General features: G+C 40.8%; 1 protein-coding gene across 1 annotated transcript in view; it reads left to right on the top strand.

Annotated features, from left to right (window-relative positions):
- Positions 1 to 26,706, top strand: part of SNTG1 (syntrophin gamma 1) — a 386,259-nt gene that overhangs the window by 197,363 nt on the left and 162,190 nt on the right. The window contains exon 11 of the mRNA XM_059724105.1: positions 5,502 to 5,631. Within this exon, the coding sequence (XP_059580088.1) occupies positions 5,502 to 5,631 (130 nt within the window). The remainder of the gene's footprint in view (positions 1 to 5,501; positions 5,632 to 26,706) is intronic.

Genomic DNA, 26,706 nt, shown 5'->3' with positions numbered 1-26,706 from the left:
GTGTCTTCTAACCCTTCTTTCCTAATATTTGATGATAATTCTTATTCAGGTGTTTTGCAAGTTCTTAGTTTGCAATCAGTTGCCAAATGAAAGACAAACTTCTTCTTTTTCTGCTGTGTGGAACCACTGATGACCTTCTGCTAATCAACTGAGTGGTTCTATTTCAAGAAAAAGCTGTAATGAATAGCTGGAGCACCTCAACTGTCCTGCACAGTTGTTTGCTGTGGTTGTATATACCCACTGGTTAGTTCATAAACCCTAATATTCATAGACTATGAAGAATGTATATTTGCTATATATGTAAAGGGTGTTATCTGTTTTCACACCAGAATAATTACTCCATTTCACTCCTTGTATTGTTCTATATCAACGGTATATGACAAAAAATTAACTCAACACCGCTTAGCATTGACATAAAGTTGGCACTAAGAAAAATTGTATTTTGATTCAAAAGTGCTTAAAAACAACTTCTAGTTTTCCTGGGATGACAAACTTATTAGTGCTCTTAATTAGTGAAGAATACTCTACAATATAACACCCTCTCAAAAGTCCTTGTTATCACAGAATTGCAGATAAATTCTTAAAGAGGACTGAAAACACTAAGGCTTTTGGAAGCAGTATTAAAGAAAGGATATTGAATACAAAATTATGGAAAGAAGCAATATGAAGCAGAAATAAATTCATTTTACTTTTATGCAATTATTAATTAAAAAGCTGTTTTCACTAAGTAAATCATGTTATGCTATGGCTTTTTATGCCCCAATTAGTTAATGTTTGTGCTTTGAAAATATCAAGTGATAAATACTGAGTATCATTATTATATCCATCATCATTACGCGTAATCATATTTTTGTACTTTTTCTAATGGACCACTTCATGTGCACAACACTGGAAAAAAAAATTATGTAATTGAAGGTTAATACATGAGAGCATTAAAATAGATTTTACCATGGTTTCCATCTTTTTTTTTTTTTAGAAAAAAAATAACCTGTGCGTTTCCTAGACTTAATTCCTGGGTAACTAAAAACATTAATAAAAACTAGTGCCAACCTTTTAGGCAAAATCTAATGAAGATAACATACCCATAGTGTTTTTCCTCTTCTGCATAGTGGAAATAAATGGCTGCCCTGATGTGTAAGAGCCTGAGAGTCTTTTTAGATCCTTTGAAAGGATCTTGGTAATTAATATTAACAAAATCAAAATAATAATAAAATTACAAACCTGTTTTAGAAAGGCAAAAGTTGTGCATTCCTTTTTGCTTCTACTTAAGATGTAGGAACAGAGATTATTTGCCCTTTTCCACCATCATTTCTCCATTTGTGTCTGTTGTTTAGGTTAGAAATCTCAGCTGTTTCTACTTTTATCCTGTGATAAACTGTAAACTACTGCATTTACTCAAATACAAGCAAGTCCTCCCCTCCATCAGCATGGGGGAAAAAGTCCCTCATCTTATATTTGCATATCAGCACCCCCCCCCCCTTTGTCCCCATTAAATAAATTGTCTGTTATTAATCTGATGCTACAAGTGGCATGTGCTCAGTCATGAAAACCAGCTGTGAAGTTGATGGAATGCAGCCCATGCTGAGCATGCCCATAAAACACATGCCTATACTGGGCAATTGCGAAGAAGCCTAACAGCATACTGGGCTGCCTTAGTAGGAGTGTTGCCAGCAAATTGAGGGAAATGATTATTCCCTGCTATTCAGCGCTGGTGAGGCCACATATGGAGTATTGTGTCCAGTTTTGGGCCCCCCATTACAGAAAGAATATAGACAAATTGGAGAGAGTCCAACAGAGGGCAACAAAAATGGTTAGGGGGCTTGGGCACATGACTTCTGAGGAGAGGCTGAGAGAACTGGGCTTATTTAGTTTGGAGAAAAGAAGACTGAGGGGCAATTTAATAGCAGCCTTCAACTATCTAAAGGGGGGTTCCAAAGAAAATGGAGCTAGATTGTTCTCAGTGGTGGCAGATAACAAAATGAGGATCAATGGTTTCAATTTGCAGCAAGAGAAGTTTAGGTTACACATTAGGGAAAAAAATCTCACTAGGTGGGTAATAAAGCACTGGGACAGGTTACCCAGAGAGGTTGTGCAATCTACATCCTTGGAGATTTTTAAGACCTGGCTAGACAAAGCCTTGGTTAGGATGATATAGTTGGGGATGATCCTACTTTGAGCAGGGAGTTTGACTAGATGATTGCCTGATCTCCCTTCTAACCCTAATTTTCTATGATTCTGTGATTCTTCCCTTGATCTGCTGGCAATGCTTCTACCAATGCCAAGTATGTCATGAGCATTCTTCACAACAAGGGCACACTGTTGGATCCTACTCAGCTTATTGTCCACTATAACCCCTAGGTCCTTTTCTACAGAGCTGTTGCTTAGCCAGTTGCTCCCCAGCCTGTAACAATCCCATCCCTGCATGGGATTGTTCCATCCTAAGTGCAGGACTTTGCACTTGTCCGTATTGAACCTCATGAGATTTCTTTTGCTCTAGTCCTACAATTTATTGATGTCTCTCTGAATCCTAGCCCTATCCTCTGCATATCCACTATTCCCCCCAGCTTAGTGTCATCTGCAAACTTGCTGAGGGTTCAGTCCATCCCATCTTCCAATCATTGATGAAGATACTGAAGAAAACTAGCCCTTGGACTGACTTGTGGAACATTCCACTTAATACTGGCTGTCAACTAGACATCAAGCCATTGACTACTACTCTCTGAGCCCGATGAGCCAGCCAGACTTCTATCCACCTTACAGACCATGCCTCCAAAACATACTTACTTAGCTTGCTTGAGAGAATATTGTGGAAGGCCATATCAAAAGCCTTGCTAAAGTCAAGGTATATCACAACCACTACTCTTCCTGTGTCCACAGAGCCAATCGTTTCATCATAGAAGGGAAATCAGGTTGGTCAGGCATGACATGCCCTTGGTGAATCCATGCTGACTGTTCCTAATCACCTTCTTCTCCTCCAAGTGCTAAAAAATGGATTCCTTGAGGACCTGCACCATGATTTTTCCAAGGACTAGAAGTCCCCAGGTTAAGAGGAAAAGCCCATTATCTGTTCTATTGCTCCTTGGAATGTGATATGTAGGATGGATTGTTTGCTTTTTTGAAGAAGTGGTATCTGCTTGGGAAGAGCTATGATTACTTTTTGCTGGTAAAGAAGTACTCAAAACTAGTTTGTCTGAAGCAAAGTGACCAATCATTTGACCCCTCTTTACCTCTTCCCCCACTACTACTGAGAAAGGGATTCTTTTGTTTTTATTGATGCTATCCTTTCCAGAAGGAATATCTGATTTTATTTTTTAAATTCTGAAAATAACTAGTCTTCTTTGATCTTAATATATGAGAAATCTTTTGCTGTTTCTACACTTAAAGAGGAGATAGTACTATTATATTCGAATCCTGCTGGTTACACTGTTGGCTAGAAAATGAAATGCCCGAAAAAGAAAAATTCTTTTCAAAAGAGAAAATCATCCTGTTTTTCTAAATATACCAGTGAGCTCTCTGTATAGTAAGTTAGTGATCCCTTATTCTAGATGATAGGTTTGACCTATATCTCTTTGGGGATTCATAGAAAGGAATGGCTAAGGGTCAGTGTGAGGAAAAAAAAATCAACTGGGCAAGTTACCTAGCTGGTAAGGCTCAGAAAAGACATTGTCTTCTGCAGATGCAGGAAAGGTATAAAATCCTGTCCTTCCAGCCCGGGCCTCTCTTGTTATAATTGCTCTTGCTGAATATGTTCCTCATTACTCTTTAAATGCCTTTGTTGACTAAAAGATGGGTTCTGACTTGCCACAAGTTTGTCCAAGACAAATATCCTGGAGATATAGTGAAGTTTTACATTCCACAGAACTGTAATGCAGTTTTAAAAGTAAAAAGAAACTTTGCAAAATATACATATAGCTATATCTTAAAATGTCAGAAACTGATCAGTCATCAAGTGACACACAGCTTTATTGTTAAGGATAACCAGTTGATTTTACACCATATATTCTAAAGGATCTGAATGATTTGTGCCCAGTTTTGAGCACTGACTTTAGTGCTGAAGGATGGGACCATGGAAGAAAGCCAAGTGTTTCACTTGGTATTCTCCATATGCTTTGCAATTTCTTGTTCTAGGAAACGAAATCACTTCTCATGTTTGTGGCTCTGAACTAGAGAACCATGAACCTTCTATAGGCTGGATGCCAAAATGGCTATTTACTGAAGAAATTAAGTCTGTTAGTGCTTTAGTATCCAAAATTTTACTGTTGTCTTTGTAATTGCCTGGTATTGAACTGTATTAAATCAGTCTGTAATGCATGACAGAACATTATATAAGTACTCAGAATGTTACTGAGATACAGAACATTTGGATGGCCGTTGCTTATATCTATGGATGTCTCATACACTTCTCATACATTCAAGTACTTCCTTGGTATTTGTTTATGTTCAAATATTGCAAAAATTCAATTTGAAGAATCATTCTAGCTACATTTGGTCAGTTTTGAATTCTCCAGTCCTTTTGTAAGTAATTTAGAAGAGGATCATTCATGAACATTCCCATAACTCCACCCTGCTAGACAAAGCCTTGAGTGGGATGATCTAGTTGGGGAAGGTGCTGCTTTGAGCAGGGGGGTGTTCTAAATGACCTCCTGAGGTCCCTTCCATCCCTAATTTTCTATGATTCCATAACCTGTCAATGTCAATATGGAATATTTAGATACAACATAGATACAAAGCTCACTGAATTTAAAGAATAAACTAAAAAAGAAATGTCACAACTGTTAAGAATAAAATAGTGTGCTCATAGTATGTTTCAGGAAGGACTGCTTTCAACAATTAATACATATAAGGTAAAAAGAAACATTCCACATTTTAGGATGCCAGAAACTGATCAGTCATCAAGGGATGCCCAATCTCATTCTTATATTTAGCACGGTTGTTTTTTTTTAATATATTTTACTTTGTTCACTTATGTTAGTGTAAACTCCAGATATAAGTCCAGATACAATGCACATTAAATGACTTTAAAATCCACCAGCTACTCCAATTTATTCTGCTTATGAAGCTGCATGAACAAATATTTTGCTTATAATACCACTCTATGAATTAAACCTCAGAAGAGGTATGTTGTAGAGGGGACCATCATTTTCAAATAAAAATCCAGGATTGTCAAACCTTGGCATTTAAAGACAGGTTTCTAAATTTAGAAATTTAAATCATCTAGCTAAATATGGATTTGCACACCCAACTTTAAGCAGCCAAGTTTGAAAATTTTGGTCAGCATCTTTAAGGAGCCATTCTAATTTTTGTGGATGTCCTATTTTTACATTACATTCTTTTTAATGTGTCAGATATTTATAAAACTAAAAAACCAATAAGGTATATGAATTCAGTGGTTGACCTTCATTATAGTTGAAAGAAAAGCTTTTCTACAAGTATGGTTAAGATGGTATTTTAGAACAGAAGATTATGTGCTTCTGACCTGATCTGTTGTGACGTGTTCACAGGCAAAATGCATTCCAAGTAATTGCTGTGGATGGGGTTTGCAGTGGAATAATTCAGTGTCTCTCTGCTGAGGACTGTATTGACTGGCTACAAGCAATAGCAACTAACATTTCCAACCTCACAAAGCACAATGTAAGTATTCATCCAAGAAGTTCATTAGATTTCCCAATCATGTTTGATCATAACTGTTGTAAAGGCCTTATGGGTTCAAGCATGGAATTATATGTATATCAACAATACTTGAAGCTTCCCCAGAGGAGTCAGCTCAAGTCTGTCATCAAATCAGACTTTTAAAAAACTCATTTAAAGGGAAATTATTCCCTCCCCCTCCAGCTCTGCAATCCACTTCTTTACTATCTAGATTATTTGTGGTGCCAGTCAAATTTAGAAAACCAGATCCCAAGATATTGTTGTTATCCAACCATGACTAAATTTGTAAATTTGATCATTTTCTGACATTCCCCAACATAAAGAAAGGCTCTGGGCTCTTTCTTAATACATAAGCACATTAATAATAAGTCCAGGTTTAAATGCATTTGTGCTTCATGCTCTGTACTAGATGCTTGGTTTAATCTTATGTGAGAGATGAGTTTCATATTGCATTAAAGTTAATTTATACAAAATCTAGGAGTAAATTTAATTCAAAGCTTTTCCCAAATAATCTTACCTTGCCATTTATGTTTGGATTTTGGTAGCTCATATGACATTTGCATTAAAAGTTCTGTGTGGTATTTTTTTCTCTACTCAAGGGGGACAAAACATGTCAGTCTAAACCTCTGTAGCATTGAGCTGAGCTGATTCACACTAAGGTGGAATTTGGCCTACTTTGGGTTTTAATTTACATCCCATAAGATTTTCTTAAATCTGCTTTATGCTTCAAAACCTGTCTCTAAATTTGTTTTCATTTTAAATGCTGAGAGCACTCTGAAAGATATTGTAATTCTTAGAGATTTATATTCTAGTTACAAAACTATGTTCCAGCTGGCGGCAATATGTAAAAGTCAATGTATTATAAAAACGTGACAGTCATGAATTCATCCACCATCTGCAAGCTTCTGTGCAATACAAGCCAACTTTTATGGCTATTTATTCAACCCTATAATACTGTCATTGCATAGAGCTGCTTTTCTTACTGGGAATCCTGACAAATGAGGATGCTGTTTCTTAGTTACCAACTTTAGCTCATGCTACAAACTATTTTTACTATTTAAAGTAATGCATATGCTATGCTTATAATAATATGTTGCTGTACTCAGCATTGTCTATGACAGCCCTTTAAGTAGCTCTGGTTACTCTGGAATCATAGCTGGCTAGAGTAACTACATTTTCTGTGAAGAACTGCTCCTTGATGTCTGCCATTTCATTCCTTCAGTACAGTTACTAATTTAATGACAGATTCTATAAGCTACAAAAATAAATAAGGCAGTATTTCATAATAAGAAGGAACTAGCTAATTACTGCTTTCAAATCTTTTATCTGTTTTTTATAACAGTGGCACACAGAAGAATGGTTATGATTAAGGACTGTCAGCATTCACAATCCTCTTTATCTTAATGGTCTATATGTATTTAAAAATTGCCCAACCTTCCTATAGCAGTATTAGTTTGTGGGAACTGATAGAGACTTTGTTGTTTATAATGTACTTATGCTGTTCTTTGAAAATATCAGTTGTCAGTAAGGATTAGACATTTGACAGAGTATGTGATAAGTGGGCATAAGAACATTTAGTAACACAGATATGAGAGAATAACTGAATTGCTCCAAACAATGATCAGATGTGATTAGAGGTGCCTGTGATTCATCTCAGTACAAAATGGTTATTGACATATACAAAATGCTGATGCTTACATTTTCCCCCTGTGAAGAGACATTTAGCCTAGGACTCAGATTATTTTTGTTTAACTTGATACGCAATGCCAAGATGGCATAAGGGTTACAGGTTAAGTTTTCTTGGCCCCTTAAAATACAGTTAGAAGGAAACTCAAGGATCATCCGGTCTAGTGACCTGCACAATTGAAGTATGCTACTTCTTGAGAAACAGAGGGAGCAAATGAAAATGAAAAATCTTTGTAGCCCATGAAAACATTTCCATAGCCCTTGTGCATAGCTGGATTGCTTTGGCTTAGTTTTTGTGTCAGCTGTGGCCCAATGAAGGGACCTACCCACATGCTAGGAAGAACCAGTTTTATTGATGTAGGGTTGGATCAGAAAAAAATTCGCTCATGGGATAATTTACAAGAATAGACTTCATTTTTTATCTTTTTCTTCAGTTTTCAGGGAAAGATACTTGAGCTCAGATTGACGTGTTAAAAAACTATCCCCCATATGCAGTTCAGCAGGATTTGCATTGTTACAGTCCCCTCACAATAAATAAACTAAAAGAAATTAAAATGCAAGAAAATAAAACAGGAGTGGGTGGGAACGGGAGCAAGACTAAATTTGTAATCCCCAGCAGGGCTCTAGTATGGGGCCAAAGAAACAGCTGTTCTCTGGAATATAACACCATGAATCCTGCATTATGATTAATGTTCTAATAGAAATTGAATGTTGCTGTCAGTCATTTTTGTGACCTGGAAAAATTCTGAAACATCACGTCTTGCCTCAAATCTCAGTAATTGTTGTGCTTTAGAGGTGTTTCTTTCTTTCTTTCTTTTACTTCTTTGAGAGTTGGGGAAGTACAGGTCTCTGTCTCTAAAACCTGTAGGAGGATTCCTATGTCAATTAAGACCTCTGTAGGAGTGTGGTGTCATAAGCACCAGATTTGATAAATGCAGGCATGAGATGAATGAAGAAAACTAAAACAATTAGTTTTATTGTGGAACTGAAGGCTAACTCTGCAAACCTTTTGTGTAGCTCAGACTGACTAACTAGCTAGTTGCTTCCCAACTGAGGGCTCCTATACATGTGCAGGGAGGCTGCTCTGATGGGCTGTAATTAGAGCACATTGAAGCAGATTGGATTAATTGAGTCTGCTGGAGTGTAGTAATTACCATGCTCCAGTAGACTCCAGCATCATTTCATAGATTTCATAGACATTAGGGCTGGAAGGGACTTCGGAAGATCATTGAGTCCAGCCCCCTACCTGAAGGGCAGGAAGTCAGATGTGGTTATAGGATCCCAGCAAGATAAGCATCCAATTTTTTCTTGAAGGTGTTCAATGTAGGTGCTTGAGCCACCTCCGATGGCAGGCTATTCCAGACCTTGGGGGCTCAGACAGTAAAGAATTTCTTCCTTATGTCCATCCTGAAATGGTCTTGCAGTAGTTTATAACTGTTCAACCTTGTCATCCCTTGGGGCGCTCTGGTGAACAAACGTTCCCCCAGATACTGGTGGTCACCCCTGATAAACTTATAGGTGGCCATCAGATCACCCCTGAGCCTGCGCTTTTCCAAGCTAAAGAGCCCCATGGCTCTCAGCCTGTCGTTGTAAGGTCTGTTTTCCTGACCTCTGATCATGTGCGTGGCTTTTCTCTGGACTCTCTCAAGTTTCTTCACAACCTTTTGAATTGTGGAGCCCAAAACTGGATGCAGTACTCCAGTTGTGGCCTCACCAAGGCCAAGTACAAGAGGAGAATGACGTCCCGGGTTTTTCTTGAGAAGCATCTATGGATGCAAGCCAGCGTTTTGCTCGCTTTACTAGCCACAGCATTGCATTGAAGGCTCATGTTCATCTTGTGGTCAGTGATGACCCCCAAGTCTCTTTCTTCCGTAGTGCTAGCCAGCGTAGCACTGCTTAGCCTATAAAGATGCTGCAATTTTTCCTCCTAAGGTGAAGAACCTTGCATTTTTCAGTGTTAAACACCATCAGGTTCTCATCCACCCATTTCCTGAGCCTCTTCAGGTCAGCCTGGATCACCCTCCTGTCTTCTGGTGTGGATGCTTTGCCCCAAAGTTTGGTGTAAACCAAAGCGAACTTGACCAGTCCGCTTCTGACTCGAAGGTCCACATCATTAATGAAGTTGTTGAACAATATGGGTCCAAGGACAGAGCCTTGGGGGACCCCACTGGTCACAGGGCACCATGATGAGTGACTTCCATCAATTACTACCCACTGGGTCCGACCACAGAGCCAATTTCTCAGCCAGCGGATCATGGTGGACCCAAGGCCACAACTGGTCAGTTTCGCCAAGAGGTGATCATGGGATACCAGATCAAAGGCTTTTTTGAAGTCAAGATATATGACATCAATCTCTTCTCCCTTGTCCAGGTGATAGGTCACCTGGTCGTAGAAGGAAATGAGATTGGTCAAGCAAGACCTACCCGCAACAAACCCGTGCTGGCTATCCCTCAGGATGTTGACGTCAGCCAGTCCATTAAGGATGGCCTCTTTAATAAACTTTTCTAAGATCTTCCCTGGGATAGAAGTCAGACTGATGGGCCTATAGTTCGCCGGATCCATTTTCCTCCCTTTCTTGAAGATAGGCACCACATTGGCCTTCTTCCAGTCTTCAGGCACTACACCAGAGTGTCAGGAGTTTTCAAAGATCTTCAGGAGTTTTCAAAGTCATGTATATCAGTGTCCCCACACAGAAAAATGACAGCAGTGTGCTTTAAAGCTTGTTCTATGAGCTCTAGTTCAAAGCACCCGACCGCCATTTTTCAGCGCAGGGACGCTGATGCATGTGATGATCTGGGTGCTTTTAATTAGTACAGCTCTCAGAGCTGTGCTAATTAAAGTGTGCCGCCTCCTGGAGCACATCTTAAATGTCCTGAGGGAACAACTCCCAACCCCCAACTCCCTTGGTCTCCTGTTAGGAAACATTTCTATTTTACAACTTCTTTTACTACATGTAGACAGGAAACTGAAGAAGATGCTCTCAGTGTGGATATCAGACAAGAAAGAGAGGAAGAAAAGGAAAAGGGCTTATCATATTCTGCTTTGTCTGTGATTAATGTTAGAGATTTTTACTATTGTTAATCAGTACGGTGTAAGCTACTTGTCACTTCGTGACCTGGTTCTTCATAGCAGTATTAAAACAGTTCTGCTCTAAACAGTAGAAGCTCTGCTTAGCACAGTCTACTTAAACAGAGGGGAAGTTATGGTGGAGGCGTGACAACATGGCTTTTGAGAAGAAGCCTAAGTATTGAGGATTGTTGTTCATTCCTTTTCAGTGCATCAACCACGTATGCAGTATATTCTCAAGGGAATAAATCCTGGCCCTACTGAACTCAATGGCAACATTTCTAATGACTTAAAATCAGAAGAGGTTTTTACCTGAGATATTTATCAAGCTCTTTTCACATCAAAACACATTAGTAACATAATAGACTAGGAAAGCTCTGCCAACATGAAAAATGGACAGAAGTTTAGGTCTTTGTTACAGATAAATACAGTGCAGCAGGCAGCAGCCCTAGACATGACTTCATGGTATATTTGGGGATTTATCCCCTGAGTTCATTTGTCACTGTTGTCAATTCAGAGTTCTAGCAGACATTTACCTAGTGCAGTGCTATATCCTTGTTGTATCTTCTCCCCTTCTCTCACTTCCTCAGGACATTCCTTAATCCATTAATATTTCTGCTTCTGACTCTTACCTTGGAAGTACCTTTTTCTCTGAATAGCAAAAGAGGTGGGGGATCTCTCTCAAGCATTAACTCCAGAAAAGGCCACCAAACTAGGTGGGGTTATATGTCCCATAGAAAGTGAAGCGGTGATGAAAAAAAAAGTAATTTTAATTTAGCACAAAAATGCCAATAAAATGCTGCAAGATTTACTACAGTATCTCACAATAACTCAGCTTTACTCAGTGAAGGGAAATGGTCATGCTTCATATTTTCCAGGTAAATCTTCTAAAATGTGACATACTTATGAAATTATTGTGCTATTGGCCCTAAAAGATTGAAGTACTACACTATGATTTAGAAATCTACCACAAATTGAATCTTTGACTTTGGGCAAGTTCCTTATTTTGTTCTGATTGTTGTGCCTATTCATTCAGGGCTAATCCTAATCCTAAACGCTACTGAAGTCATGGGAGTTTAAGCATATACTTAAACATCTCCTTATGAACTTTTCCTGAAATGAAGTTTCAATCTCTTTGCCTCTGTTCTTCATTTATAAAACAAGCAAGCTAGCACTCCGAAAGGTTACACCAGGATATATTATTTTATACTGAAAAGTACTAAGAGACTATTGTGAGAGACATCCTGGAAGATTGTTGATAGAAACAAAGATATTTTTATAGTTATGGTTGGAATAACTTGTTATTTGCCTACAAGCTAGCTACCATGATAACAGAGTTGTAATTTCTTAGGTATCAGCAGCTCCAAAGTAACTGTCCATGTGCACACTTTTATCTCTTAGTACCTTAGTCATCTTTTTTCTTTCCATGATCCTGGAATAAGGACTAAAATGCCGTGGCTTAGCTTTAGTCTACCATGGGGTAAGAGTATGAACCCAGCTGTACCACAGCATATTGACATGGAACGAGTCCCTATATCTTCTGCTGTGAGGTAGCTAGCTCATATGCATATACTCAGAGTTTATCATTTTAGTATAAATTTTATGCTGCATGTCACTACGGCAAGCCACAACACATGCCTTTTTTAACAGGGCATGCTGTAGCTGTTAGGGACATATAGAAGGCTACATAAATAATTGAATCACTGTCACTAATCTGAAGCCAACAAAACTGCATTCCAATTTTCACTTGAAACACCACACCAAAGTGTCAGGATTACACAGAGTCAATCATTTTGGAATTTCAGCTTTAGTTCTAGTTTGTGTTTTCAATAGAAGTAATGTAATAAAAAATACTTACAGAAAATATAATCTGTTTCTTGTTCCTTGCTCATAATACCACACAGTTGATTAATTAGCCTTTTTTGGCTTCAATTTAGGGTTGATTTACAAGGGGTAACTAGTTCCAAAATAGTTTATATTATACAAATTATATTTGTATCAGTACCTGTTCAATGCTATATTATACACTGATGTAAAAGGTGACTGCATTCACATGGATACTGTCAGTCTGAATGGAAAAAAAGGAAACTCTCATATAAAGTGGCTATCTTAAAGCAGATGAATTTAATATAGACTGGTCTTGAGTAGATTGTCTAGCAGTTCTTCTCAGAGCAGAAAAAATGTGCAAGATACTCAGCTGAGATAAATTAAGCTGTAACTAGTATAACATGTACCTAGTTGTCTTCTAAGCAGCATTGTATATCCATGTGAGAGATTTACTTTTCCTACTCCCTCATCTCTAAATAAGGGAGATCCTGAAGGACCTCTTTCCTATACAGATAGCTTATTTCTCTTTTGGTATTAAGGTCATTTGTATCTAGAGCTTAGAATAAGACCCATTTGCAGTACAAGATGTACCTTTGGTTTTCATATAATTCTCCTGAGACATATTGACATGAACGAAAAATGTTCAAGAACTAAGAAATATGTAAGTTAGCTCATCCCTCTGTTCTTCCACTACTTTTAATGCCAGTTACAAAGACAGATGTGTTTTCATGTCATTCAATAGTGTTCCTTTGAGTTATTTTTGCTTTTTACACATTCTGTTGTATTTTGAGCATACTGTACATATTTCTTCATTTATTGCTGGTTCCATATTATTGACTGGCAAATTATGGTATAATTTACATGCTCTTGTATGTAAATCCTACTAGCTGCTTCAGATATAAACACGGAAAAAGCATCATGAAGTGCAAAGATTTCTTTCTAGTGATACAGAAGGTTTCATCAACATTACTAAGATGTATTTTAGTGTGGCAAAATATTTTTAAAATGAGAATGAAGGAGAGACCCTCGAAGCAGAAGTGCTTTATATTTCTTACACTTCTAAACTGTCTAACATTTTTTAGAATGCTAACTATTTGGTTAACTTTCATAAGTACTGAATTTCTTATGTAATCATGGTGGTGACTCAAGATAACAGAACTTGCAGAATAGACTTGTAATACATATCAAATCTGAATTACAGTTGCTTTTCAGATGATGTGAAAATTTCTTTTTATGATCCTTTCATTTTCTCCCAAATATTCAAGTTCTTTCTGTACAATATGTCCATTCATATTATGAACTAAACAGAAAGAAAACTTGTCAGCAGTGCTACTCATTTGTCTCACAGTTATTCAAGTGTAATCAATGTTACTAGATGTAAAATATTATCATTTGTGCTGCTATAAATTACTGTAGCCCCAAGCCACAATCAATTTGAGAGGAAAGCCTTCTTAGAGAGGACAAACTGAAAAGCTTTGTGTTTTATGAAATACTGTTTCACACAGAAAACCATAATTTACCTGTAAAATGTTGTAAGCTTTAAAAAAATCAACACGTTGCTAAACTGTGTGCGTTATCCTGATGCAGAGGGAATACTTTCCGTGTTTTTTGAGAGATATTTCAGTCTTGCTGACACACAGCTGGAAATAATTCTTCCCTCACAGGTATATGAGTCTAAGGAGGCAGTCAAATAATAAATAGCAACATTTTAAGATATTTTCAGGGATTCATAGTTGTTTGGAAGGCAAGGACCTCAGAAGATCATTGAGTCTGACCCCCTGCCCTTGGCAGGAATGAGCTCTGGGTTTAGATGACCCCAGTCAGGTGCATGTCTAGCCTCCTCTTAAAGACCCACAATGTAGGGGAGAACACCACCTCCCTTGGAAGCCCATTCCAGATTCTGGCAACCCTTACTGTAAAAAAGTTCTTCCTGATGTCTAACCTAAATCTGCCCTCTGTCAGTTTGTCGCCATTATTCCTAGTTACTCCAATGGGTTCCCTGGTAAACAGAGCATCTCCTATTCCTTGACTCATGTTCATCTTAGTGTCAGCAATAACTCCAAGATCCCTTTCTCCTGCTGTGCTGCTGAGAAGGTCATCCCCCAGCCTGTAAGTGTGTTGGTGATTCCTTCTCCCTTTGCACTTGTCTTTGTTGAACTGCATCTATTCTGCCCACTTTTCCAACCTGTCCAGATCTGCCTGGATTTATTTCCTACCCTCTAGTTTGTTAACTTTACCCCATAATTTGGTCTCATCTGCAAATTTGGACAGACTGCTCTCCATACCCTTATCCAAGTCACTGATGAAGACATTGAACAGCACAGGTCTCAGGTCCAAGCCTTGCGGGATTCCACTGACCATATCTTTTCAGTTTGATACTGACCTGTCCACCACCACTATCTGGGTGTGCCCCTTAAGCCAATTTGCCACCCACCTGACCATGTAATTATCTGTGTCACAGCCACTCAGTTTATTTGTGACAATAGGATAAGATACCATATCAAAGGCCTTCTTAAAATCCAAATAAAGGACATCTATCTTGACTCCTGCATCTAAGCATTTTGTGATCTGGTCATAAAAAGAAACAAGATTAGTAAGGAAGGATATACCTGCTATGAATCCATGCTGGTTGCCCTTCAATATTATTTTTCTGGATGGACTCCCACAAATGTGATCCTTAATAATTTTTTCAAAGGCTTTCCCAAGGATAGAGGTGAGATTAACCGGTCTAAAGTTACCTTCCTCTTTCCTCCCCTTCTTGAAAGTAGGGACCACATTGACCCTTTTCCAATCCTCTGGGACCTGACATGAGCACCATAAGTGCTCAAGCAGCCATGACAGTGGCTCTGCTATGACAATGGCCAATTCCTTCAGCACCCTTGGATGAACATCATCCGGGCCTGCTGACTTAAACACATCCAGCCCCTCCAACTGTCTCTTCATCAAGTCGATGCTGACAGTTGGTGACCAGGATATTGTCATATGTAAAATTAAAATGTAGCCTTGAGAATGGGTTATGGGTTTTTTTAAATCCCATTGTCTAACAATAAAGTATACTTGTTCAAATCCATCTCTGATTGTCTGCTATGACTTTTCAAATGATGTCATGGCCCTGCACTAACTCCCAATTCAGGACATCAAGGATACTGTGACTAAAAAAACAAACAAAAATACCTCTAAACAAATCTTAAATGAGAAAGTGCTAATCAGGGAAAGGACAGAGGATAGTAACAACTAGACTGGAAACGTCGAATGGCATTTTGGATTTTCCAGAGCGGGAGTGATGGAAGGAAAGAACCAATAATTTGAAATTGCCCTTTCCTGCCTAAATAGCAAGCTGCCCTTTCAATAGCAGTTGGGGACTTCTAGCTACTTAGCCTATATTCTATTTTCCCTGGGAACTGTTCAATATTCTGATTGTTAGTTTATTAAAATAGAAAGTACCTTGCATGTGGCAGTTGAATCACAGACAGTTGTTGATAAAACAGCTGGGCTTCTGGGAATAGGGAAGAGAGTTTAATAAAATTGCTTTGTTGATATGTAGCAATACCCCCCACCCCTGCAGATCTTGAAATGTTTTAATGATTTCATGATTTTTTTTTCACTTGTCCCTTTTTCTATCCTATCAGATGGAAACATCAGAATCTTGTCTTTCTAACAAGATACACTCAAATAGCAATAAAACACTTTCAGAAGTACATGCAGGTAGATTATGATTAAGCTTCTTGGGTGGTAGTCAGCAGCCTTACAGGAAGGTGTAAAGCTTGAAATAGTGTAATAATGCACAACCTATGATGGCTAGATAAAAATAATGGGATGGGGATAAGTAGTCTGGGGCAAGAAAAAAGCAAGATTGATATTGGAGGGATGCAGTGAGAAAGGTTGAGGCAGAGGGAGTCAAGGTTATGGAATATGTGCACAGAGTTTGTACCCAGTATATCAAACCATACTCTTAGCTATTTCTTGTATTTCTCCATATAGTTGATGGTAACCTGTTACCACAGTCCCAGTTTTTCCATTAGTTCAAATGACCAGAAATCTGCATGGAGGATCTAAAGGTTACAAACAGATTAATAATCTATGTGGGTATTAGTGTCTGGACATATGATGGAATTTCTTCTTCTTTTTTTTATTCAGTTTACATTTAAAAACAAAAGAACTGTGGGAAATTGCATACAAAACTTACATTGAAAGATTATTAGAGTTGTAAAGTCAAGCTCTCAAAGTTATGATTAATGAATCAGACCCTGGAATCAGATCAGATGCACAAAATGAGGGGCAGATAATTAGTGACCATTAGGCCTGTGTGAAGTGGCAAGTATTGAATTTGGATTTGGATTTGGACAATTTGGAAGGACAGCAATTCAATTCAATTCAATTCAATTCAGCCAATTTGGATCAAAAGATTCAGTGCCAACTGAGAGATTTGGCCATAGGCTAAACAGGCAGCAGTCCTCAAGGACACTGGACACAGCTGCCTCCAGCTGGTAAGTCTGTTCTGGTGGGTAAAGGGGGGAGGAAAAGGGTGTGGGGGGGGGGGCAGATCAATGCCCCCACAGCAAGGGAGGGATTGAAGCTGGGGCTGGGCCTGGGACAAGCTGTCCATCCAGAGCAGAGGCAGGGCATGGGAAATGGGGAAGGAAGTGGGGGATCTGCCCTGCTGCTGCTTGTCCAGTGGGGGTGGGGGCTGCAGGATGTGGGCGTGGCAGTGTTGGGATCAGAGGCTATGCCCTGCTGCTGCTTGCCCATCTGGGGTGGGGCATGATGCAGGCATGGCTCACTCCAGGTGGAAGGTGCTGGGTGTGGAGGCTATGCCCTCGTGCTGCTTGCCCATGGGACGGTGCTGCTGCACTGCCTCGGACAAGTGTGTGCAGCAGTGGAAGCTTCTCCAGCCTGCCCGCACTTCCTGAACAAGCCGTGGCTTGCCCCACGGTGCCCCGGCTGAACAGGCAGCAGCAGGATATGGCAGTAGACTTATGCACCTGGATTGGGGCGGGACCAGCAGCTGGGGCTATGGGGAATTTTATGGTTGAGGACTGCTGCCTGTTTAGTCTATAGTCAAATCTCCAAACCAGCACTGAATCTGTCTGAATCGATTGAGAGTCTTCCGATTTGATTCAGAGATTTTAATGGGTCTGCCAATTCGATTCAGATTCAGAGATTCGGCCACTGAACTGGTCCATATCTCCTATAAATCGAATAGGCTACCAAAGCTTTGCAGAGCCCTAGTGACCATGTATTACTTTCATTTTCACACATAGGAGCTCTGTGGCAGAGGCAGGGGTAAAATTATATTCAACTTATATAAGCAAAAGACTGTCTTTTCCTGTCATTGACTATTGTATTCAGAATACATTTTTCAACTTCTACAATAGATTAAACAAAGAACTTACGGACAACAGCCTCCTTTTTTACAGAGCTCTATTTTGTGACCAAAGTAAGATTCTCCTGTACCCCAAATGTCATAGAAGTCATTTGGGAGAGGAAAAGGGAACATAATCATGGAATTAAAGACTGCTATAAAGCTTAAAAACAAAAGATACAAATTAAGTATGACTAGGAAACTTTAATCCTGGTGTTGCTGAACTTTTGTACATATGTAATACATATAAAACTGAATTGCCTAATGTCCTCTATAAATTGAAATACTGAATAAATACTCTGGGGTTTAATCTAGAAATCATATTAATCTGACATACTTGGCAAATATAAAATTGGCTGTTAATTTTTTATTTGACTAAGATAATGGACAATTTTAATGTCCATTATATACAATAAATCTGACTTATTTTAAAATAAAACTGTAATTGAAAATTGGAGTTTATCAAGGCTGACCTTTCAAAGTCATCTATTTGAAATGCAATCAAAGCTTATACTTTCAAACAAAAATTTTCAAGATAAAATAGTAAAAAAAGAAAAAAAAAACCCTAAAGAAAACAGGAATATAGGACATTATCCAGAAATATAAATAAAAATTCTTCAATATTATCAGTAAGCTAACAAATGACATACTGAGATAAAGTTGAGAGAGAAAAATATTGTTTTTATTTCACTATGTAATCTCATTAGTGCTGTTGAAAAGAAGTAGTAGTGTTTATCCCTCTTAAGAGTACATTGTTTTTTGTAGTTTTGCTTGCAGGATTTTCAAGTCAGATACCTTTCTTCCACTGCCAGTCTAAAACCCGAAATGTGTCCTTTATAAACGAAACCCATGGGTTTATTTTACTGAAGAAAAGCTTCACATACAACCACACATTTTTATCACTTTCTGTTTGAAATTTCCATGCCCTCCTCACTTTATAAAATAATTAATTCATTGTCCTCCAAATCTTTTTGCATAGACTCCTTTGCTTTGTGTACAAACTTATTTACCTCCAATTTAAAAAAAACACAATAAAGGTAAACAAAACATTGATATTAAAACAATTGAAAAGCACAGAATTACCACAAAATCTTAAAAACTTTATTGGGCAAACAATGAGTATAACTTTAAGAAGTAAGTATACATGTTAAAGTATGTTAACATAAATGGTTAAATTCTCACAGAAAGGTGTGACAGACTGTTACAGAAATATTCAAATGGATGTATACAATCTATAACCAATAGGTTTAATTTTTAGTAGAAGCTATTATTTCTTGGCAGAAGGTAGCTGTTGGATTTTTCTTGATAGGAGAGAGAAAGGGAGTAAAACTGTTTCTAAATGAGAAAAGAGATTCCAGACTTTTGTTTTCAGAAGACCTAGTTTCCATACCATATAAAGTGTACTTTCCACATGAAATGGAGAATGAAAAAACAATATAATAAGAAGGGATATACTTCATAGCCCAGTCACGTTCTCAGGGTCTGTGAATAGAGAGTACCCTCAATGTATGTGGCACCCATGAAATAACACTTGGCCATTTCCACAACAGTGATTTTGCAGTTATTATGTTTGACTCTCCAGATTCACTTGAGTTTAGAGAGAAGAGTCATGAAGAATGTGCACCATTGTTTCACCAGGACCATGGACCTTAGGAAGCAGAAGTGATATTGTCAGGGTTTATTTGGCTTGTTGATGTGTGGTGAATCTCCAAAAGTTTTGTTGTCTTCATAAGCTTTATTAGATTGATTTCATAGCAATCACACTGACAGGCATCTTGGTCAGGAGACCACATAGCCATGGTCAGCAGTCTTAGAACCTGGTGGAATTCGTTGCTTATAGCTCAAAGTAAATCTGGCGTTCTCTCACAGGTTTTCATTAATATACCCATTAGGTAATTTCACTAGGAAATAGTCTTAAGTCTGATGCCTGCAACAGATATATCAAGTACAATCATAGTAAATGAAAGAATAATAGATCATTTCAGGTTAAAGTCAAAATAATATGATAATAGAAGATATAAAACATAACAAAATAGGTTTTGTTCACTTAAGGTTTTAAATAGCATACTGAAATAAATTGTTTCAATACACTTATTTCTTTTCTGTGTATTTGATACATTTAATATAAAATAAGACAACAGCAACTTGATTTGACAGCAACTATACAAAACAGCTAGAACACAAATACTTTAATAACTGAATTATTTTATTTAGTAGTCTTATCAAGATATTGACATTATCCTTTCTTCATAAACTCATAGCTTAGTTAGAAGGGACCTCTGGAGGTGATCTAGCCCACCCCTCTGCTTAAGATAGGATTGTCTCTGACTAAGCCAATCCTGGTAACGTGTCCATCTAACCATCTTTTTAAAATATCCAAGGATGAAGATTCCACAACCACTCTCAGTAGCCTATTCCAATGCTTAACTACTCTCAAAGTGATAAAGTTCTTCCTAATAGCCTGCCTAAATTCCCCTTGCTGTAGGGAATTTAAGACGGTGGCTCACTGTTCTGTCCCCTACAGCTGTTAGACCCCGACTCCATGCAGCACCCCATGACTAGGGAAATGACGATCCAATTGCCCGTGGATCCTGTTACTCATTAGCCAGAGCATGCAGGGAGCAAACACCAGCACACATTGCTTGCAACAGCTTTATTCAGAATGGAGACAGCTTTGGACTAGCTCCCAAAAAACCCAACAAACCACGGAGCTGCAGTGAACACTAGTTCTTTCCACATGTATACATCTTGGTTCATACTCATTAACATTTATTCCACCTCTTTCCCTCCTTCTGTTCCACCTATTTCTCCTCCCATCTCAAGCTCCACCTCTGTTTACTGTTTACTTCATTAGCATGGAATTGCCTATGCATTTCATTCATTTACATGCCTCTCTGCTATGAGCGCATACTCAAGACTTTGACCCCGGCTTCTTTCGGTCAATTTTGGTTTCTTGCTGGTTCTTTCTGGTTCTTTGCTGATTTCAGCACCATCTCCAAGGTCTTGCTTCTGCTTTATCTCCTGATGATAGCTGGTGGGCTGCATCTTGTTCTCCTTACACAGTAAATCATGCATCCTGCATACTATCCCACTGTTAGAAAACTGCTTGCTTAAGCATTTGCAGAGTTACTTTTAATATATCATTGTGCCTTGTGACCAGCAGCTTTTACTGAAATTCAGCTGCACACCCAGTGCTCCTCAACATCCAAATATCGTCACCCTAACAACAGCCACAGAGAACCACCCCTTACATAGAGTGTTATCATATCCCCCCTCAGTGTTCTCTTCTGCAAACTAAAGAATCCGAGTTCCTTCAGTCTTTTCTTATAAGCCATGTTTTCCAGGCCTGTAATCATTTCTCTAACTGTCCACCTGAGTCTGTCTAATTTGTCTTCCTTGCAACTAGTGGGGCAAAACTGGATGTAGTAGTCTAGGTACTCACCACTTGTGAGCAGATCAGGAGAGTAATTTATTTTAATTTGCAAGTGACTGACAATGTGGGCAGGTATGCTATTGGCCTGTTTTACAACAACAGGACACTTTTGGTTCCTATACAGTTTATGGTCCACTGTAACTCCCAGATCCTTTTCTGCAGTTCTGCAAGACTGCACTTGTCCTTGTTTATTTTCATCCGACTTTGGACTGTTTTCTAAGTTAATCAAGGTTATTCTGGAATTGAGTACACACTTAGTAAATTTACAGATGACACCAAGTTGGATAGAGTTTGCAGACATGCTAGAGAGAGACAAAGCAAAAAGGCATTGCAAAAGTCAAGGTATATCATGTCAGCTGCTCTCCTAACCACAGAGCCTGTCACCTTGTAATAGAAAAAAATCAATTTGGTGAGGCATGACTTGCTTTTGATGAATCTATGCTGACTATTCCTGATGGCCTTGTTCTGGGTGCTTAGGAATAGACTCCTTTGTGAACTGTTCCATAATAATTCCTGTTATTGAGGTCAAACTGACTAGTTTGTAATTCCCCAGATCCTCCTACTTAAAGATGGAAAATTATATTTCCCCTTTTTCAGTCATCTGGGACCTCACCTGGCCTCCATAACATTTTCAAAGTTTATAGCCATTGGCTCTGAAATTTACCTTTGCCAATTTCTTCAGTATTTGAGGATGCATCATATCCAGACCTGCCAACTTGAAGACATTTCACACTCAAGGCTCTGTAAATTTGGTGTGGCTAAATAATGCATGCTACATGAGCCATATACTGCAGCGATGGCCTTTCTGAAGTTCCCCTCACTCCCAACCCATGGCACATGGGCCCTTACCTGTTGTGTGACAGAGGGAGAGGCTGCTGCAGGTTCCCATGGCCTGCATCTTAATCACACATTGGCTAAGTACAGATGTTCAAAAAGCCTGAGGCAGAATTGATCAAACCTACATGGGTTTCTATAAGTGACATAGGTTAGATTGGGAGTGAACACAACATAGATTTCATAAATTTCATAGATTTCATAGAGTCAGAAGGGACCTGGTAGATCATCGGGTCCAACCCCCTGCTCCAGGCAGGAAAGAGTGCTGGGGTTAGGTAACCCCAGACAGATGTCTGTCTAATCTCCTCTTGAGCACCTCCAGGGTAGGGGAAAGCACCACCTCCCTTGGAAACCCATTCCATATTTTGGGAACCCTCACCGCAAAGAATTTCTTCCTTACGTCCAATCTAAATTTGTTCTCCTTCAGCTTGTGGCCATTATTCCTGGTAACCCCAATGGGCGCCCTGGTAAACAGAGTGTCCCCTATTCCCTGCCCCCCTGATGAGTTTGTAGGCAGCCACAAGATCACCTCTCAGCCTTCTCTTGCAGAGGCTGAAGAGATTCAGATCCCTCAGTCTGCCTTCATAGGGTCTTACCTGCAGGCCCTCAGCCATACGAGCAGCTCTCCTCTGAACCCTCTCAAGGTTATCCACATCCCTCTTGAAGTGCGGCACCCAAAACTGGATGCAGTACTCCATTTGCAGCCTCACCAATGCTGCATAGAGGGGAATTATCACATTCCTAGACCTGCTTGTGATACTCCTGCTGATGCAAGAGAGAGTGCAGTCAGCCTTGCTTATTACTTCATCACACTGGCGTCTCATGTTCATACACTGGTGACTCATGTTCATGTGCCCTTTGGTGAGGAGGCACACAGGCTGCCTTCACTGGCTTAGGCCAGTAGGTTGGGGGTCCTGAATGCCTCCCAGCTTGCTCCACAGGCTTTTCAGGCTGCTGGAGAATGCTGAGCCCACCTGAGTGTCTGGGCTACCCTGACTGGCTGCTGGGCACAGGTGACCATTCCCCCTTCCCCCTGTCATGTCTCCTTGAATCTTTCTCTGTGCCCAGCCCTAGGCTTCCAGAAGAGCCTCAGAGTGAGCAACCCCCATCATGACTTGCATGTGTCTCTGTCCTGATCTGTCCGCACCCTGCCATGGCATCCTGCTGCCTGTTTTCAGCAGGGAGATCCAGAAACTGGTGTGTACTGCTTGTTGGCCTGTGTAACTTTCACCAGAGGCTGTGAGACATAATGCATGCATGCCTGCACATGAAGCAGCATGGCACGTGCCTTAATTCCCATGAGGTAGCAGCCATCCATCCTGCATGGGGCCAACCACTGCACCCTGTGTGGGTCAAGCATCCTGGACTGGGACACTAACCTCCATGCGGTCAATAAGGATGAGGCCACCCAGGATGGCATGGACACCAAGTGCCACCAACACCAGCTGGCGTGAGCAGATTGTTCTGGGTGGCTGGGATGACAAACGGTGTGTCCAAACCTTCTGTATACTCTGGGCCACCTTCATGGACATTGTTGACCAGCTGGCACCCTACATCAGGCACCAAGATGTCAGCATGGGGCCACTTTTCACCCCAGAGAAGGGTGGCAATTATCATAAGGGTGGCTATCCTTAGCAATCTCTAGTACCTCACCAACCAGTTCAGTGTGGGAAAGTCCACAGCTAGAGAAGTCATCCAGGAGGTGTGTCTGGTCATCTAAAAGGTCCTGACCAACTCTTTCATTGACATCATCAACCCACAGGAGGTGGTCCCTGGCCTCCATCACATGGCCTTCCCCAACTGTGTAGGGGCCATAGATGGCACACATATCCCCATCCTCTGCCCTGCTGAGACTGCCCAAGCATTCATCAACCACAAGAGCTACTTTTTCATTGTCTTGCAAGGCATTGTCAACCACCAGGGCCATTTTACCCATATCTTTGCCAGCTGGGTGGGCAAATCCCATGATGCCCACATCTTTCACAGCTAACTTCTCCCTGGGCTGATGGAGAGCAGGCACTATGCTCCTGGGGTCTTCGATTTCATCCTTGCCAACATTATCATCCCTTCCAGCATCTTTGGGGACCCAACTTATCCCCTCTACCCGGGCTGATGAAGCCCTATTGGGGGCAGATGGACCACTGGAAAGAGCACTTCAAATACTGCCTGAGCATGTGCTTAATGATGGTAGAGTGCAACTTTGGTCACCTCAAAGTGTACTGGTGAGCTCTCAGCATGCACCTTGAAGTGGACAGAGAACATGATACAATTCATCATTGCCATGTGTGTCCTCCACAACATCTGACTTCTCATCCCCAATAGCTTGAGAGAGGACGGTGATGGCAGGGATGGCCTGTAGTGAATGTGGGATAACCTGATCCCCCTTCCTTTCTACCCCCCACCTTCCTGCCACAGGCTCCATCTTCCCCCTGTGTCCTGGGTCACTGTCATGGCTGCATGGAGTGGGGGCAAGCTGCACCTTCCCAGGCTGCATGGCCTCTTCACTCAGGGCATGACTTGTCAGTAGAAGTGTGGGGATGGCTGCCCAGCTGGGCAGTTCAGCTACCTCCCCAGCTGACAGTTGTGAGGACAGTTGTGAAGGTCCTGTTACAGCAGTGACCACTAAAATGGTAGGGGGGTGGGGGTTTGGGGTGCTCTGCTGGTCTGGGAGGGAGCCAGTAAGGTGTCAGAGGAGTGGGTCCAGAACTAGGTGGCAACTGTGAGGGGAATGGTGTCGCAGAGCCCGCATACTTGGCCATGGTCCACAGTGTTGAAGACCAAGGTGGGAGAGCCACCCATGGGGCAGGGAGCTATCCATGAGGTGAAGGGCATGCCTTTTGACTCCACATCTTGAGTCCCAATGTCTATGGCATCAGAGCTTTCCCCCCACTCCTGCATGCCATGTTCCCTGCTCTTAGCCACACCCTAGAAAAGGGAGCTCAGTTCCAGTTACAGGTGCACTTTGGCTCCCACATCCTAGGATGATGCAGAGACCAGAACCAATTGGGTGGATTCTTCATGGGTTGCCTCCAGCAGTTGTCCTCTTGCTCTGTGGCCCCTGGGGACCCACTCCTGGCACCCAGTTATCACATCATCCTGGAGCCCCCTGGAGCCTGTCATCTGGCAGTGTCCCTACTGACAACTCCTCTCACCCCCTGGTGGTGCTGTAAGTGTGCAAAGTCTCATTGGCCTTTCTTTGGTGAGGTAGCAGGACGGCTCCTCATAGAAAGACATGCTCTGCTTCTGGGCCCCCAGACCTTTTGTTGGCATCCTGCATGTGCCTATACTGACTCTTTATCCATTTGCTTTAGTCATGGCCCTGCACCTGCATCAGCTAGGCGACATGCTTGAAGATATCCCTGCTCTGGTGCCCTTTCTAGAGCTGGTACCTGGTCTTCTCTTCACCCTAGATAGGGACAAGATCCCTCATCTTCTTGTAATTCCAGTTGTGTGACCAGGGTTAGGTAGTGGAGGAGGATAGAACAGTGTCTTCCATACTCCATGACAGTGCCTATGGCATCTCAGCATCTATGGGTGGCTGAGGGTCTGTCTGTGAGGAGGTGGATTGAAGAATGGAAGGATGGCTGAAAGGTATATGGAAGGGTGGGTGGATGAATTGAAAGATGTGTGAAGGTGTGGTTCCTGTCATTTGGCAATCCCTCTCACAGGAGCAGGGTGTGGGGTCCAGGTGACAGGATGCCTGGCTCTGATCTCTGAGATGTGGTGTGCTGGAGTGGGGCCAGCCCATTGGGATGCGTCTGCATGTGGGGGCATGGGGTTCCCTGAGTGCATGTGCAGGAGCCAGAGTTGCAGTTTGTGGCTGCACCCACTCACCGGAGTTCTCTTGAGCACCGTATTAGGAATCCGTGTGCATCATGGGGTGTTTCATGATGGGATGTGAGGGCATGGTCCAGGGGCATAGGTGCCCAGGTCCAAGGGTGTATGCAGGGGACACAGATGCCTTTGTGTCCTCCCCCCAACCTACCCTGCTGCCTGACTGTGGTTGATGGATAGCCAGAGGAAGGAGACAGGGCTGGGGACAGAGGCTTTGCTTGCTTGGCTCTGTGGTAACTCAGGGACTGGGTAGGTACTCAGCTGGAGCAGGTGAGTACAAAGCAAGTGGTTACACACCTACCTGCAAGGGGGCCGGGGCTAGCGGGAGCTGCAAATATACCTTAAATGCTGGTGGACAGTGACCTAACATGAATTGATAAAGTTATCTGGTAAAGAATGTGATTCCTGGTCTAACCTAAATCAATTATGTTTGAGTGGACATCAGTCCAGTTTAATCTTAGAACAAGTTCCACCATATTTAAGCCAGTCTATATGTGCCAAACTTCTGTACTGTTATGGGTATAGAACAGTTCCGTCACTTATACCAGAAAAAGTATGTCTGTACCCATCCATTATCTCCTGATTGTGGCTCATCTCTGACTGTGGCTGCCAAATGCACTTTTCATCTGATGGCCAACCCTTACTTAAGAACCCTTTTCCATATCATCTGTTACTAGATTACCTCCTGCATTCAGTAAGGGAGATACACTTTCCCCAGTCTTTCTCTTACTTCTGACATACTTGTAGAATCCTTTTATATTGCCTTTTATATCTCTTGCTAGGTGGATCTCAAATCTTACCTTCCTGATGTTTCTCCCTGAATGCATGTTAAATACTTGTATACTCTTCCCTAGTAATATGCCAAGGTTTCTCTTTTTATAGGTGTCCTTCTTGAGTCCAAGTCACTAAAGAGTTTACTGTTTGGCTTATCCAGCCTCCTGCTGCACATCCTGTTCCTCCTTTACATAGGGTTAATTGCTCCTGTGCCCATAACAAGGCCTTCTTAAAGTACAAC

Source organism: Alligator mississippiensis, chromosome 3, assembly GCF_030867095.1.
Source record: "Alligator mississippiensis isolate rAllMis1 chromosome 3, rAllMis1, whole genome shotgun sequence".
In the NCBI taxonomy this organism is placed as follows: domain Eukaryota; kingdom Metazoa; phylum Chordata; order Crocodylia; family Alligatoridae; genus Alligator; species Alligator mississippiensis.
Note: the sequence above shows the minus strand (reverse complement) of the source record. Positions and strands in the feature narration are given on the sequence as shown.